Below are 17024 nucleotides of genomic sequence, written 5' to 3' on the forward strand. Positions count from 1 at the left end.
AGAAAAATAACTTATTTGACAATTTTCACCTGTTTCAAGTACATTTTCTGCCAGTGGAACAAGATGTATCTTCTTATTACAAGCAAAAAAATTTTGTTCCACTGGCAGATTTTTCTACTTATTTCAAGTAATAATTACTGATCTTTTTGTGCTAGTTTTAATCGGGACTATTTATTATTTATTTTTCCTTTTTTCTTTTCTTACTGGTTCTTTGTTGTTACATATATTTTTTTTGTGTTTTGTGTTTGCTTCTTTTTTGGGTGGAAATGCTAGAAAGAATTTGTTATAGAAAGTGTAAATAATAATAATGTGAAGGTTAAAGGGTAGGCTATAAGGAAGGTTATAAGCTCAGAGCTTCAGCCTATTCCTTTTCGATCCAAATGATTACACGACATGTTATGAATGAGTGTACCATATTGAGCACATGATTGAAATAAATAAATAAATAAATAAAAAAGTGAAAATCTACTTGAAACAGGTGAAAATTGTTGTTTTTTCCAGTGACGAGTCTTGTTTTAAGTGTAATAAGATTTTTTTACTAAAATGAGACATTTTAACTAGAAATAGGACAAATATTCTTATGAGTTTTTGCAGTGATCCATTTTACTTATCCTGTGAAGGACAGAATCATATTGATACGTTCAGAAAACTGTTTTTAATTTTTGTGTTTTGATGTATTTGATGTAAGCCCAGTGGATATTTAAAGCTTACAGAAGGCTGCATTTAACTGCTGCTATGTCATTCCTGCAGTATTTCTGCAGGTGTTTTGGTCAGTGCTATTATTTGTAATATATTATATTATTTGTAATCAGCACAAATTATCTGTCCCCATATGATAAAATCAACCATCCCCCCTGATTTTTTTTTTTTTTTACAACTCGAGTACTGCCAACACCTGTAAGTCCAAAATTACTGTGGGTCGATGGAACTGTAGCTCCAGTTATAACTTTAAGTGGGTGAATATTTCTATTGACTGTCAATTGTTTTTTTCTTTCTTTGTGAATCTAATTTTATATTTGTATACATTATTCTACTCCTGGGAAATGCACGTTAAAATATATATGGGAATCAATGTCCAAATTGTGAATCTGAAGTTTCAGCTGGAAATCTGTTTCCAATTGAGAAGGCTAAAGGCTCTTTCCAGGTCCAGTTTATTAACTGTAATGGCGTACACAAGTTTTGTATGAGGCCCCTGGTCTAAGGAGGTTACTTACTCTAAAATCCTTAATCCTTCTGATGAATAAGAAACCAACTTCAGCATCGCTGACGTTCTATTTCAGACGTCAGTTTGTTCAGAGGTTGGACATTTCAACTTCCAAGCACAAACTGAACGCAGTAGCAGTACCTCATGTTATGTTTATCCCCCCCCCATGCATGTTATGTATATTTTAAAATGTTATTCCACTTCATCGGATGCAAACTTCAGAGACACTGTTCTTCTTGGAGGTTCCCCAGGACCAACCAAAGGTTTGGAGTACTTTAACAAGCACTGACCAGTACAAGCACTGACCAGGCTGAATGACACAACCTGCAGTCAGGGCTCTGCCACCGGGGGACTTCAGGTTCCCGAGGACCTGCTCTGAGACGGTGGCTGCATCAGTTATTTTTTCAGAGTAGTCTGATGGAGCAGCAACATATCAGCTGCAGACAGGGAGAGACTAGATAAACTAATCAAGGAGGCAGAACCAGTTCCTGAGGACCAGTAAAGCAGCAGGAGGCAGTGGTTCTTAACATATTTATTCACATCAACACATTTACAGCAGATAAAAGGTTTAAGGTTTGGACTGAACCAGAGTCTGCAGAGTAGCAGCGACCTGATCAGCTGACATGTTCTCCACAGAGACGCTCCTCTCTTTACCAAACTCTGTACAGACAGAAGCAGAAATCCCTGATCAGTCCACATCATAATCATCATCATCATCATCATCATCATCATCATCATCACCATGAGTCAAACACAGACATCTTCCAATCTGTCATCCTGTTTTTCAAAAATTACTCAGATAAAATGAAACAACTGACTTAGAAAATATTTAAATTACGAAAATGTTTATACAAATAGAAAAGTTAAATGAATTTTTCTGCATCCTCTTGTGTGAAGACTCTCCACCTGGCCAGGTGAAAACCCACTCGTACCACAGGTTGCATTTTTAAATCAAATTTGGCTGCAGTCGCAGCTGGAAACAAGTCAAGAGTGTGTTTCTCTGAATGGCTGATCTGAGTCACAACACCCGCATTTATTATATCGGAGGCAGCACCTGCACATGTGTGGACTCAATATAAGTAAGTACAAGTTTATTTATATAGCATATTTCACGAACAAATGTCACAAATTTGTGGAAAATTAAAGTCACAGAAGGAACAAGATTAAAATCAAAATGATCAGCATAAAAGACTGTCTAAAAACCAGCACACTGCAGTTCCCATGGTCCCACAGGTGAGCAGGACTCACCATATCTGGCCCAGACTCGGGCCTGGACTCCAGAACATTCTCGGATCAGAATTGGAAATCCTGGGTTCGCTTTCTTTAGGGTCACATAGTTCTGCTCCACAAAATCCCTGAAATCACAGAAAAAGAAATTATATCTAATGTCCTTCAGCTCCATCTCCATTTTCCAGCACTAAACCCGGTCCTCTTCGTCTGACTACAGCGTTGAGCCCGGCCCCGCCCCGTTGACTCCAGCGTTTAACTTGGTCTTAATCTTCACTCAGAGATGTTGTCTGATTGTTAATTCCTGTCTGGCAATTTCTGCACTAAACCCCGTGTCCTCTTTCCTGTCGGTCGACCCCAAGTGGCACGAGGTTGCTACAGTGACAAAACAACATCTCTGGTCTCACCACCGTCCTGTAGACCTTTCCTTTCATTCTTTCTGATACTTTTATCACATATCACCTCTGACACTTTTCTCCAAACATGTCAACCTACTTGCACATGCTTCTTCACCTCTTTTCCACACCCTCTGTTGCTCTGGACTGTTGATCCTAAGTACTTTAAATGCTCCATCTTCTTTATCTCTGCTCCCTGTAAAATCGCTGTTCCTCTTGGGTTCCTCTCATCCACGTACTCTGTCTTTGTGCAGCTAACCTTCCTCCCTCTTCTTTCCGGTGCAGACCTCCACCTCTCTAGATGCTCCTCCACCTGGCCCCGGCTTTCCCTACAGATCATGCTAGGCCGGCGCCAGAGCCGGTTCCAAACAGGATCTACTAAGAAGTGGCCTGCTTTACCAATGGCCAGAGAGCCGAACCAAAATCAACGTCATTCACTATATCAAAGTGGAAGCAGGAAATCTGTAAAAAGGAGTGCAATCTCTGAGAACAACAATGGAAATCTAATTTCACTATGTACAGACACTTATGTAACAGCGTAAATAATTAACCTGTTTCTTTTATTGTTAAATTCCTGTTAAACTGAGAGTACAGCCTTTATTTTTTTTAATTTTGAATGCTATTTGCAATGTGTATGAGTTCTAATACATGTTGGTGTTGATGTATAAACTGTTTGTCAGAATTGCAGTTTTATTACTTTGTGAAGGGACTTTGATTTAGAAACATGAGTATGCAATGTTAAGTTAACCACTAACCATCAGCAGCTAATGGCTGAAAAAGGAGGGAAAGTGGTGCAAAAGTGCAAAAGTGTCTTTTGTAGTTGCACATCTGAACATCTGTGGTTGTATGTACAATGTTTCTTGCAGGTATGTGTATTTTGAGTATGGATGTTCTATTTTGTATTTCATTGTGCTGTAGAGTGTTAATTTGTGTTGAGCGCAGCATGTTTAGTTTGTTTCGTCCACTAGGTGGCAGCGTTACTTCACTTTTGTACATGTAAATGCAAAAGGAGTTTAGGTCTGTGAAATTGGAGATATAGTGCAACTGAATGCAAAATTGTGGATTTATTGTGGATGTTTTATTATTTGGACAATTTAATAGATTTATCTTGTGTACATTTGTATTTTATATCATAATTAATGCCACTATACGATCACTGTAGCTTTTCTTTGGTAGTAGCAAACGATCCATGCTGTGGTTGTGGGAGCAGACTGAAAGAACTTGTTCCTAACATCTGTGGTTGTATCCTCCCATGTTTCTCCCAGAATAAACCAGACCTTTCCCTCAGTCCACCTTGGCCGTTATTCAGCACACACACATGGCCAGTAGCAGCAGAGACAAAGACAATAAGAGTCACACTGATCCTGGCCTTAAAAATCTTGTTAGGAGTCTGGAAACGACTTTGTGCAAGTTTCCACCATCGGCAGCATCTGTTTCAGGACCAAAGGAAGTCTTTTTGCGTCACGTTTGCTGTACAGTAGATGTATTGTTGCTGGCATGGTTCAATCAGTAATGAATGCACCCAGAATCTGAAATGTGTTTTAAACTCACAGGGATTGTTTAAATATGGCGGTTGCATAGTTGTGGTTGGTTACAATCATCCTGTCCATGACTTCCTCTGTCTTCTACTTCCTCATCACCTCTGTTGTCTTCTCCAACATGTCTATTGAAGTCTGCACCAATCATCACTCTCTCATCTCTGGGGATGCTCTCCATCAATTCATCTAACTCATTCCAGGATTCCTCCTCCTCCCTAACTCACATCCAGCACAACCATTAACATACCTTCATACTCATCACTCTGACACTCTTTTCACCCCCAGAACATTCCTAACAAGCTGCTCCATCAAGATAACTCATACTCAATGTCTCCTCCCATCCACGCCATGATAAAACATCTTGAACCCTGCTCCAAAACTTCTAGTCCTGCTACTTTTACACCAGGTCTCCTGAACACACATCCACCTTCAGCAGAGAGCAGCAGGGAGGAAGAGACTAGACCAGGGATCGGCAACCCGCGGCTCTAGAGTCACCCTAGTAGCTCCTGGAGCTTTTTTAAAAATGTTTGACCTTTTTTTATTTTTTTTATTCCTTTTTTTTTTCCATTTTTCTTCTTTTCTTTTTATCATTTTTTCTTATCTCTTTTCCTTTCCTTTTTAATTTCGACTTTTTTCATGAAATTTTGACTATTTCCTCGACATTTCGACTTTTTTCACGAAATCTTTACTATTTCCTCGACATTTTGACTTTTTTTCTCAACATTTCGACTTTTTTTTCTCAACATTTCGACTTTTTTCTCGAAGTTATAACTAATTAGAAACGAACTAATATAGAAACATGCAGCAAGTGTTGCCTTCATTCTAAGGCTTATACAAGACTTTTAATTTTTTGCGGCTCCAGACATATTTGTTTTTGGTCCAATATGGCTCTAAAACATTTTGGGTTGCCGACCGCTGGACTAGACAAAGTGGTGAGGAAACCTGGCTCTGTCCTGGGCTGCAGTGTTGATCGTGTGCAGGTGGCGGGGGAGAGGAGGATGGTGGCAAAGCTGTCATCCATCATGGAAAATGTCTCCCACCCCCTGCATGAGACTGTCAGAGCTCCGTCAGCGACCGGCTTCGTCACCTGCGATGCGTCACTGAGAGGCATCGCAGGTCTTTCCTCCCCACTGCCATCAGACTCCACAACCTGCTCACAGTAGCAACGGCAATAACAACAACATGTGCAATATCCGTCAACCTCATACACATCCTACCTACTTTTTTGCACTGTTTTTCTTTCTTTCTCGTACTGCATTACTTTTATTTTCATTCCAATCTATATACCGTTTATATTTTGTAATTATATATTTTTTACTTTGTTAACTCCTACCTGCATGTGTGTGTTGAGTGTACTGCTGCTGTTCTAAGTGAATTTCCCCATTGAGGGAGAAATAAAGGACAATCTAATCTAATTCCTCCTCTGCACCATATCAACCAACTCTGTAGTTTTTCCTGTCAACGTCCCAACATTCAAAGTCTCTTCCTTCAGCTCTAGTTTCCTTCTCCTCCTCTTATCTCTGTCTACAGACACGTCTTCTCCACCAACAGTAGACCAACTTCCATCAGCTCCCTGTAGGTCAACTAGGTCAACTAACCCGGCTCTATTGATCCGGTCTGGGCTTCATGGTTACTGGGATTCGCTGGTTTAAGTTTTTACTTCGGATGTCCTTCCTGACACAACCGTCCGGGTTTGTCCCGGTTGAGATATGATGATATGACATGATATGATATGATGTGAGGAAAAATTACACCTGTCTCCAGTACTTAGTCTAGTCCTATCTGGGCTCCAATGTTTCAATGCAGTCCTGACTCTGGTTCTATTCTGACTCCAGTATTTAGTCTGGTTGTATTCTGACTCCAGTATTTAGTCTGGTTCTATTCTGACTCCAGTATTTAGTCTGGTTCTATTCTGACTCCAGTATTTAGTCTGGTTCTATTCTGACTCCAGTATTTAGTCTGGTTCTATTCTGACTCCAGTATTTAGTCTGGTTCTATTCTGACTCCAGTATTTAGTCTGGTTCTGTTCTGACCCCAGTAATCACTATTCCAGTCATTAGTCTGCTCCACTTCTGCAGCAGTCTCTCGCATTATTTGCTCTCGTGTTGGATGTTTTCCGAATATTCTTTTGTTGTTAATTCGGTCTCGTGCTGGTGTCAAACATTTGTCTCTTTATTCCAACATTTACTTCAGGAATCTAGGAAGAAATAAGTTTTACTATTTATTGATGTGTTAGCAGTTATTCTTGTGTCTGAATGAGCGGCCGTCCCCGTCCCGGGACGCCGGCCGGGAGCTCACCTGGCCCCGCTGCTGGCCGCGGAGGTCTGGCAGAGGTGCAGGCGGATCTCCCGCAGGTTCTTCCCCAGAGCAGAGCCCAGACTCCTCACCGTGGCGGCCGCCATCTTTCTGTCACCGTCAAGGACGACTGTTGGGGTCGCTGCTCCCACAGTTATGACTGTCAGGATCTTTGTTCACTGGAACGTCAACCCCGAGTTTGTCCTCGCAGGCGCCGATCGACCACAGACACCGCGTTTAAAGGGGGAGGAACTAAATATTAAGTAATTAACCACTCTACTGAATAAAACGTGCACTGTTTTTATTATTTTTCATGGAAAACAGAAGAAACTTCAGTTAACGTATGATTTCTACTCTCACAGGCGTCACAGCAAAACAAACACGGCAAGTGCGTAAAGCCGCGTTCCATTTGTCCTCGGAAGTGGGGATTTCCCAGTTCCCAGTTGGATTTTTCAACTGGAACGCCCCTCGAAGTGGGATTTCCCACTGGGAAAGTGGGAGAAGCTCATGGATGTATTATATAAGAAGAGAAGCTTCACCACCCCCGAGTTCACATTCCAAGATGGCTGCCCCGGTTGTAAACATGGATCTATTATATAACAAGTAAAACAGTAGCAGAGAGCTCTGTAAAAATTCGTAGCACTTCATTCTAGTTTTGGTCACACTAAATCAGTCGTATACAAGTATTGTTCAGCATATATATGCTGCTATAGTGTAATTTACATTTTTCATGTGGTATATGCGAACTACAAACTTGTTTACCTACTTTACCTACTACCTACGTAACTGGAACGCTGATAACTCGGCTGTGACGTCATTCCCAGTTTCGAGTTCCGACTTCCGAGGTAAATGGAACGCAGCATTAGTTCCTTAGTTCCTAGTTACTTTTCTCTGCCTATGCCCAGAACCAATGCATTGGAAAAAAAACAGTAGATAATGTAATAATAATATAATAATGTAATCTAATGTATAGAGCAGTAACACACTGGAACCATCTCCCCCCATGTCTAGTTGCAATAATCAAGGTGTCAAGTTTTAAAAGGAGACTGGAGCAGCTGTGGTTCAGAAGGAAGTCATGATCGGTCCTAGGTATATATTGTGATTATTTTGCAATTTGTAAGTATATTATGAATTTAATAGTAAATATATTCTAAATTACTGTAGGCTATGAGTGTATATATAGTATAGTAGTATAAGTATATTATAATGTATAAGTAAATTATGATATTATATTTATACTAATATAAATAGTGGTGTAGGTATATTCAAAATTATAAAGTCGTTGCAAACTATTTTGCTCAAAAGTGGATACAGATCTGGTGATAGTAGCGAATATTGTTACTTAAGATGTGGATGGTTTTGGTTGGTTACTTAATCTTTTATTTTTGTTTCAATTTATTATTTCAGGAATTCTAGTGAATGTTTTTCACCCTTTTTGAGTTGTATTATTGTATTATTGTTCTTTTGTATGTCTATGTGTGGACGCCAGGAAGAACAGTCTTCCCATGGTGAAGACTAATGGGGATCCTTTTTAAATAAACAAATAAATAAACAAATAAGTGTTTATTAGTTCCTGTCCTCTTGTACCAATGTCCTGCATGTTTTAGGTGTTTCCCTGTTTATGTGTCAAAACACCTGATTCAAATGTACGGATCACCTCTTTTGCTTGGCATTAAAATCTGCATAAGTCTGTCAATTACATCTTTATTTGATTCAGTTGTGGAGCAGGAAAACATCTAAAACATGCAGGCCAGTGGTGATTAAGGACTGGAATTGAGAAACATGGCTTTAAGCATCTCCATCTCTGTATGAGAAGGTTAAAATGAAGCTGTTTATGGTAAATTCTTAATGTGGAGGTTGAAAGCTGAGCAGACAAGTTCATTGGTTCTGATTCCTGATGTTCTGGATCACTGATGAATCTGTGTCTGTTTCATCCTCCACTGAGCTTCAGGGGATTTGGTTGTTTCAGGACGCACGAGTTTGATATCACAGAACATCTGATCATAACACGATCCACATCTGCAGGTTTCTTTGTTCCACATTCGTTTCCAAAGGACACAGACCTCCAGATGTTTAGCTCTCCTGCAACCACTAGGAGGTGCTCAGATCAACCTACATCTACAAGACCAACGTCAGGATCCAGAATTTTCAGGAGCCATCTTCATCTGACTGAGGCAGGGTGGGAAACTGCAGCCAGATGTGGGTTATTGTGTCCAGTTGCAGGTACGTTTGGGCTAGTGTGGTTCAGACGTGAAACTAATAAACAATAAATGTCCCCTGACTGCAGATATTGTATTTGAGTCTGTTTGTAGAATTTCATGGAAGGACTTAAAGATGTTTGGAGCTGATGGAAACACCAGGAGGAAACAGACGGCAGCAAGCAGAATATTCAAAAGTGTTTTCAATGAAAGTAGGTTGGTGTAGTTCAGGGGTCGGCAACCCACGGCTCTAGAGCCGCATGTGGCTCTTTAGCGCCGCCCTAGTGGCTCCTGGAGCTTTTTCAAAAATGTTTGACCTTTTTTTTCCTTTTTTTCTTCTTTTTTACTTTTTTTCTTCTTTTTTCTTTTTTTCCTTCCTTTTTCTTTTTTACTCTTCTTTTTTCCTTTTTTTCTCTTTTTTCCTTCCTTTTTCCTTTCCTTTTTAATCTCGACATTTCAACTTTTTTCTCGAAATTTCGATTTTTTTCTCAACATTTCGACTTTTTCTCAACATTTCGACTTTTTTCTCAACATTTTGAATTTTTTTCACAAATTTCGACTTTTTTCTCAACATTTCGACATTTTTCTCAAGATTGTACTTCAACATTAATCTTGACATTTCGACTTTTTTCTTGACATTTCGACTTTTTTCTCGAAATTTTGACTTGTTTCTTGACTTAATTCTCGAGATTGTACTTCAACATTAATCTCGACATTTCGACTTTTTTCTCAACATTTTGAATTTTTTTCACAAAATTTCGACTTTTTTCTCAAGATTGTACTTCAACATTAATCTTGACATTTCGACTTTTTTCTTGACATTTCGACTTTTTTCTCGAAATTTTGACTTGTTTCTTGACTTAATTCTCGAGATTGTACTTCAACATTAATCTCGACATTTCGACTTTTTTCTCAACATTTTGAATTTTTTTCACAAAATTTCGACTTTTTTCTCAAGATTGTACTTCAACATTAATCTTGACATTTCGACTTTTTTCTTGACATTTCGACATTTTTCTCGAAGTGCATAATGAAAAAAGAAATCTTCCCCCAGTTCTAACTAATATAAAAACATGCAGCATGTGTTGCCTTCATTCTAAGGCTGATACAAGACTTTTCATTTTTTGCGGCTCCAGACATATTTGTTTTTTGTGTTTTTGGTCCAATACGGCTCTTTCAACATTTTGGGTTGCCGACCCCTGGTGTAGTTCATCCATGCTGGGACCTCATCCAGGGAACATCACAAATGAAAAACAAGGACCTTCAACCTGCTGGAATACCAGTTTAGAAGAGCAATGGCCAGAACAATGAAGCCCTTTAATTCAGAAAGACTCTTGGAGGGATTTTATTTTGATGATTCTGGTCTTACATCAGTTTGAATAAGAGACAATGTAAAGAATTTAAAGGTTTAGCTTTGACCTCTGTCTAACCAGCTCTGATTCTGAGGTTCCAGCTCTGAAATGACATGTCTGGTGTGAAAAGAGCTTTTCTCAGTAACTAGCAGAAATTTCTTCTGGCTGTGAAGGTTCCATAAAGCTGTCAATCATCAACATCCACCCAGCAATTCCTGAGATATGTCCTTTAAAAAAAAAGAGAGAGAGAAGGCGGACGATTTATATCATAATTCTTCTGTTTTCCACCGTCATTTACTTTGCTCTGCTTATATTTATTATTAATTTAGTCCTGGACCTGCAGTGCACGGAAATCAGACGCAACATGTAATTTTAGAGCAAACATGGTTTTAGAGCAGTCACGTCTGTTAGAGCAGGCAGTGTAGTTCAGGACTAGTTAGGACGGGTTAACAGACTGACCCGAGCGCTGTAAAGTAAAACATGAGATGTTTGAAAGCAGACGTGTTCAGAGAGCAGGTCAGAGAAGACCTGAAGGTTCCTGGCCTGATGTGATCCAGATGTTCATGAGTCACAATGACATCAGCTGAATGACACGTTGCTTTATTTAGAAACAGGATTATTTGATACAAACATGGTGAAAAGGAAACCAGAACAGACATGGAGGTTTTTGAAGCTAAAGTGCAACTTCCAGTCTCTCCGTCTCCGAAAGTTCTGGACTTGAACCAGACAGTTTGAGCTCCTTGCTCAGAGTTCATCAGCGCTTCACGCTCGGTTTTGAAGGAACGCAGCAGTAACTCCGCTGATTCAGTTCCTTTGGCCTGTCCGGCCTGTTCTGGTCCGGTTCAGCCGGTTCAGGAGGTCCTGCAGCTGTTTCTCCTTCAGGAGTTGTTGAATCCTTTTGTTCTGCGTCCGCTCGCGGAAAGGTGGCATCCGTGGCACAAAGTAGTTCTGCTGCTCTCTGGTGGCGTCGCTATCCACTCCCACAATCCGGTACTGGACCTCCTCCACCGGCTTGTTCTTCTTCTTCCTCGAGAGCGGTGACGAAGGTGGTTTTGTGAGGCTGGTCTTTCTGCCGAGGCTCTGCCCTCCTGATGATGCCGATGGTGTCGTGGCTAGTGCTGGTGTTACAGTTACCATGGCAACCGTAGCTGATGGAACTTTAGGATTCCTCCTCTTGAACAGGAGCGGTGCAGCCGTTCTTCTTGGACGTCTTGCTGTCGTAGTTGTCACGGTAGTGGTGCTGACGTCGGCCAGCTCGGAGAGGAGTGGTGGATCCTCGTAGGAGGAGAACTCGTAGTAATCGTCGTAATCCACATACACAAAGTCGGCGCTGGTGGGGGGCGGAGTAAGACTGACAGTGGGTGGTAGAATGGTGGTGACATCACTGTTGACGTGGAGGGAGGTGGCGATGGATGTCATTGTCTCCGTGGTTACCATCAGAGAACTAAGAGACAAAAACACAAACAAGCTGCTTTTACCTTCTGCATGTTTTCAGTTTGTCTTCTTAAGCTAGAACATCTTTGGAAACATGGGTGTCAATCAACCAACCAATCAGTCAAGCAACCAGTCATTCAGCCAACCAACCAACCAGTCAGTTATTCAACCAACCAACCAGTCAGTTATTCAATCAACCAACCAGTCAGTTATTCAATCAACCAACCAGTCAGTTATTCAATCAACCAACCAGTCAGTTATTCAATCAACCAACCAGTCAGTTATTCAATCAACCAGCCAGTCAGTTATTCAATCAACCAACCAGTCAGTTATTCAATCAACCAACCAGTCAGTTATTCAATCAACCAACCAGTCAGTTATTCAATCAACCAGCCAGTCAGTTATTCAATCAACCAACCAGTCAGTTATTCAATCAACCAACCAGTCAGTTATTCAATCAACCAGCCAGTCAACCAACCAACCAACCAACCAACCAACCAACCAACCAACCAACCAACCAACCAGCCAGTCAGTATATATGTATGAACTGGAGATAGCAACTTGCAGTTACTGGGAGTTTGAATTTAAACAGTTTTTTGTGTAAAAAAGATGAAACCTTAAAGGTATTGTGACATGAAAAACAAATTTTTCTTGATTTTTTGTGTTTTGTTGGGTGTCTTGACATCAATTACACCCAAAAAACAACGAACTTTTAACATTCAGTGTATTGTGTGCTTTCTGGGATTTTCCGCATAACTATGCAAAAACGGCGCACCTGGCAAAAACGGCGCCCCCTCCACCCAGCTCCCTGCCTCCTCTCCTCTCCAGCGCACCATAAAGGCTGATTTATGGTTCCGCGTTACACCGACGCAGAGCCTACGGCGTAGGGTTACGCGGCGACGCGCACCGTACGCTGAACCCTACGGCGGCAGCTCTGCGTCGATTTAACGCGGAACCATAAATCAGGCTTAACACGGAGCTGTTTAGAGCCCCCTCTGTTCTCATCACCGGAGGAAAACTGCTAAGAAGACCCGCGGCCACTGACTGGACTTAAGATAAGGGGACACTGCTGCTTGCATGCCTTTATTTTTATGATTGTTTGCTGTGGTTCGCCCTGCTGCTTTTCCGTGCATGCTTCGCCTGTCGCTCCCGGCTTAACTCTCCGACGCCGCTGTGTGCGTATGGCTGGGTTGGAGGAGGTTTGGAGGAGGAGCGACGCAATGATTGACAGGAAAGGGGGAAAAGGAAGCGTTTTTCACGGCGCAAAAAAACACTGTCATAAAAAGCCAGGAATGGAGTACTAGAGTGAAGTTTTTCTTGTTACACTCTTTTAGACACATTTGAGGGATGTTGGCCAAGACTTTTAATGGTGTTAAAAGCATGTTAAAAATTATGTCACAGTACCTTTAATCTTTTCAGTTCTAAATATAAGATTTCAATCTGATGGTTTTTGTTTGCCCCTCTAGATTTCTGACCTGTTATTACCCAACGATGGGTTTCTGCTACTGAAGTTCTCGGAGCTGCTGAAGTCCCCGGAGCTGCTGAAGTTCTCGGAGCTGCCGAAGTTCTCGGAGCTGCTGAAGTCCCCGGAGCTGCGGAAGTTCTCGGAGCTGCTGAAGTTCTCGGAGCTGCTGATGTTTTCAAAGTTACTGAAGCTGAAAGAGTTGCTGGAGTTGTTGGAGTTTCTCTCGCTGCAGGACTTGCAACACATCTGCCAATATCCAGCGATGGAGCAGTAGCGATTCAACACCTCCATCCGACAAAAGACTGATCGGTCGCTGCGGCAACGTTGTCCTAGAAACAGTTGAGAAGGATCAGGCTGAGGAGATCAAAATCAAAGCCCCCAAGGTTTCATTCACATTCTTTGTATGCAGAAGAATCTTTTATTCTAAAGGGTAGCTCCAGGTGACAGGAAGTGGATTTGCTCTCTGAAAGATCTCTCTCGAACACAATCTTTGAATTTGTTATATTTTTATTTCAGTTTCCTATTAAAGTGTCTGCTGAGACTGACTGCATTCATGTTGATTACCCTCTCCAAGCCCTCCAGAGCAAAAATACTTTGGAACTGTTCAATATCATCATCAGATAGTAGCTGTCTGACAGAATCCAATTTGTTGACATAAATGAAGAGTCGTCCTCACATACCACAGAGTTCTGTGTTAGGACTGATTATTTCTTCCTTATATTTGGTTCCATTGGGATATATCATTAGACATCATGTTATTAATGTCCATTTCTATGCTAATGATACTCAGTTATACCTGTCCATGAAACCAGGGGACACTAACCAGTTGGACAGACTACAAACATGTCTTAAAGACATAAAGACCTGGATGACTCCAAACTTTCTCCAGATAAATTCAGATAAAACTGAAGGTTGTATTTGTATTTGGATCTGAGTCCTTCAGGGACAAGTCCAGCTATGTGGTACATTAGATAGTACTACCTTAGTACAAGTACTATATTTAGGAACCGGGGAGTTGTTTTTGACCAGAATCTTTCCTTTGATTCACATATTAAACAGGTTTCTACGACTGCTTTCTTCCACCTTGGTAATATTGTTAAAACATCCTGTCTCAGACTGACAGAAAAACTGATTTGTGTATTTGTTACTGCAGGATTGGACTATTGTAATTATTTATTATTGAGTTGTCCAAAAAACTCCAGCTCATGCAAAATGCTGCAGTCATGGTTCTAAGGAGGACCAGCAGGAGAGCCCATATTCCTCCAGTTTTATCTTCTCTTCATTGTCTACCTATAAAATCCAGAATTAAGTTAAACTTCTTCTCCTCACATATAAAGCTATTCATGGCCAAGCTCCATCATATCTAAAAGAGCTCATCCTTGTTCTTGTTCTCTCCTCTTTCCTGTCTTCTCAACTTCCAACTGGTCCAGGTGGATACAGGTCCGAACTGAGTCGGATTCGGTCAGAGGTTCCTCCGGTCCTTCCAGTCACCTGGGGATTGGATCCAAAACAAGTTTGGATGCAATCTGTTGGTTTCCATAGCAATAACTGTTGAACTGTGTTGCTGAAGTGCCTTGAGATGACATTCATTATGATTTGGTGCTGTATAAATAAAGCTGAATTGAATTGAATCATTTGAAACATCTAAGAATCCTCTTTAAGCAAGAAGGAGAAGAGGAGGTTGAAGAAGAGAAAGGAAATAACTCTGTACATGAATGAATGTTGATCTTACGGGAGGAGACGTGTGGAGCTGGGAAGTGTGGGTTGGACCTGGACAACCACAGGATGATGGCGCTCTTTGGGTCATCTACGGGGGATACAAACAACAATATCACAGGCCCCTCCTTCCTTTAAGTACAAAGAACAGGATTGGCCGATGCCTACCACTGCAGGGCGGGGCCTGGCAAAGCCGTGTCGTGATTGGTTGAGGCTCCTGGCAATTTCCAGCAGCACCTTCTGGATTTAAACATGCAACCTGTCGCTCCTGAGTCCCATTTCCACAAGAGACCGAACACTGCAGACACAAAGAAGGACCAGTCATGCATGCATGCATCCATCCATCCATCCATCCATCCATCCATCCATCCATCCATCCATCCATCCATCCATCCATCCATCCATCCATCCATCCATCCATTTTTCATTTCATTTCATTTATTCCATTCATGGTATATATTCTCAATAATGTTGTACAAAATTTCATGAAGTACACATTATCACCATGAAAGAAAAGGAGCAGGAAGAAGAAAACTTATGATACCTGCCCCTCTCTGTAAATACAGTTACGTTGACTTACTGAACACCAATCTATCTATCACATATTTATAACATGAAAACAAACAGAAAATACCACTCTATCTATTCTTTTTCTCTTTCCCCTTCTTCTTTTTTGTAGGCACTTATCTTCTCTTTTTTAAACATTTTCTTAAGTTGATACAAACTTGTGCAACCTCTCAGTTCCTTGCTTTGTCCATGCCATAATTTTACACCTGTAACAGAAATACACCTTTGTTTTATGTTTAGCCTTGCAAAAGTATGTTTGAAATCGTGTTTAAGTCTGTTGTCCTCATCCTCCAATCTGAACAAATTTTGCAACTGTTCTGGTAACGATCTATTTTTTGCTTTGAACATTATTTTTAAAGTTTGAAGTTCAAACCATCCATCCATCCATCCATCCATCCATCCATCCATCCATCCATCCATCCATCCATCCATCCATCCATCCATCCATCCATCCATCCATCCATCCATCCATCCATCCATCCATCCATCCATCCATCCATCCATCCATCCATCCATCCATCCATCCATCCATCCATCCATCATTCATCTGTCATCCATCAACCATCCATCCATCCTTGTGGGCTGGACAGTTTAAACATATGCAGTTCATCTGTGTAGCGAGCAGGAAGACATTAGATTGGTTGTTGTTTGCACCTCTCTCCCACCTGGAGATTAAGGGAGGTCATGGTTGGTGATGGGACATGACAACTCTTACATGTCTGCATCCTGATATCTGAACGTTTTCTTACATCATTCTAGGAATCGGCAATCACATGATCTACTTCTCATGAGTTGGATTAACCGCCATCTATAAAAAGGGCCAGGGACATTGTTGAAAGGCAAAGTGCCCAGATGTTCTCATCTGGAGCTCCTGCAGCCACCATAGAGCCCCCATATCTACCAGTTTAATATTCAGAATTCGTGGAGAAATAAAATAAGCTGTCTTCATTTGTAGCCTCCTAAATAAGAACATTTAGGTTCTTGATTGTTAAGAATTGAATTTATCACTCAGATACGGATTGTCTGGAATGGGATCTGGACTCATACCCACCATCACTGAGTGGACCATGAAGTCCTCTGGAGACCATAGTGCTTAAGAGACAAATGTGAGGATATCTTTCTGACAGATAAGACTGGGTCATGTGACAGGAAATGATCCCAAACACAGCAGCACATCTACATCAGAATGATGAAGATAATAGTAATCAGGGTTCTGTGAGGCCTGTCAAGTCAAGCTATTCTTGCAAATGTGAAAACTTATAAAGTACATTTGTTTTTAATCCGCTTAGGTCCCCTCTCTTCCTCACTGCAAATTCTTTTTACTACCCTAAACATCTCCTGTAGTCTAAAAGCTTCTTTATTTCTGCCAGCTAGGTTTAGTTAACTTGCTCGGTTTGAATTTGAACTTTCATTTAACTAAATCCATCCTGGTTTCTTCTTAAAGTCTAACAGGTTACTGCGTCACCACGGATAATCTTACAGCGTCTGAACTCTCCAGAATCATGTGCAGGACACCTTAATGACTAGAAATGACCTGTAAGGAAATTACATTACAATGACATGATTGTCCAGAAAAGAGGAGGTCCATACACAAGTAGGTCGGAGATCTTCTCGACAGAAGGTGAGAAACCAG

The 17024-nt window shown here is 41.0% G+C and overlaps 2 protein-coding genes across 2 annotated transcripts in view; both read right to left on the reverse strand.

The window, feature by feature from the left end:
- Window positions 1-1719: 1719 nt before the first annotated feature.
- ndufa2 (NADH:ubiquinone oxidoreductase subunit A2) lies at window positions 1720-6820 on the reverse strand. The gene is made up of 3 exons (XM_061740472.1): window positions 6663-6820; window positions 2453-2559; window positions 1720-1864 (listed from the first exon to the last, which is right to left on the reverse strand). Exons 1-3 carry the CDS (start codon window positions 6764-6766, stop codon window positions 1773-1775), a joined length of 303 nt encoding a protein of 100 aa, XP_061596456.1. The 5' UTR covers window positions 6767-6820; the 3' UTR covers window positions 1720-1772.
- Window positions 6821-10793: 3973 nt separating this feature from the next.
- The window catches only part of LOC133460011 (A disintegrin and metalloproteinase with thrombospondin motifs 2-like), a 60718-nt gene continuing 54487 nt past the window's right edge, over window positions 10794-17024 (reverse strand). Inside the window, exons 22-25 of the mRNA XM_061740473.1 lie at window positions 14993-15122; window positions 14841-14915; window positions 13119-13437; window positions 10794-11653 (exon numbers count right to left, since the gene is read on the reverse strand). Of these exons, the coding sequence (XP_061596457.1) occupies window positions 11014-11653; window positions 13119-13437; window positions 14841-14915; window positions 14993-15122 (1164 nt within the window). The 3' untranslated portion in view covers window positions 10794-11013. The remainder of the gene's footprint in view (window positions 11654-13118; window positions 13438-14840; window positions 14916-14992; window positions 15123-17024) is intronic.

Source organism: Cololabis saira, chromosome 14 (genome assembly GCF_033807715.1).
Source record: "Cololabis saira isolate AMF1-May2022 chromosome 14, fColSai1.1, whole genome shotgun sequence".
Taxonomy (NCBI): Eukaryota; Metazoa; Chordata; class Actinopteri; order Beloniformes; family Belonidae; genus Cololabis; species Cololabis saira.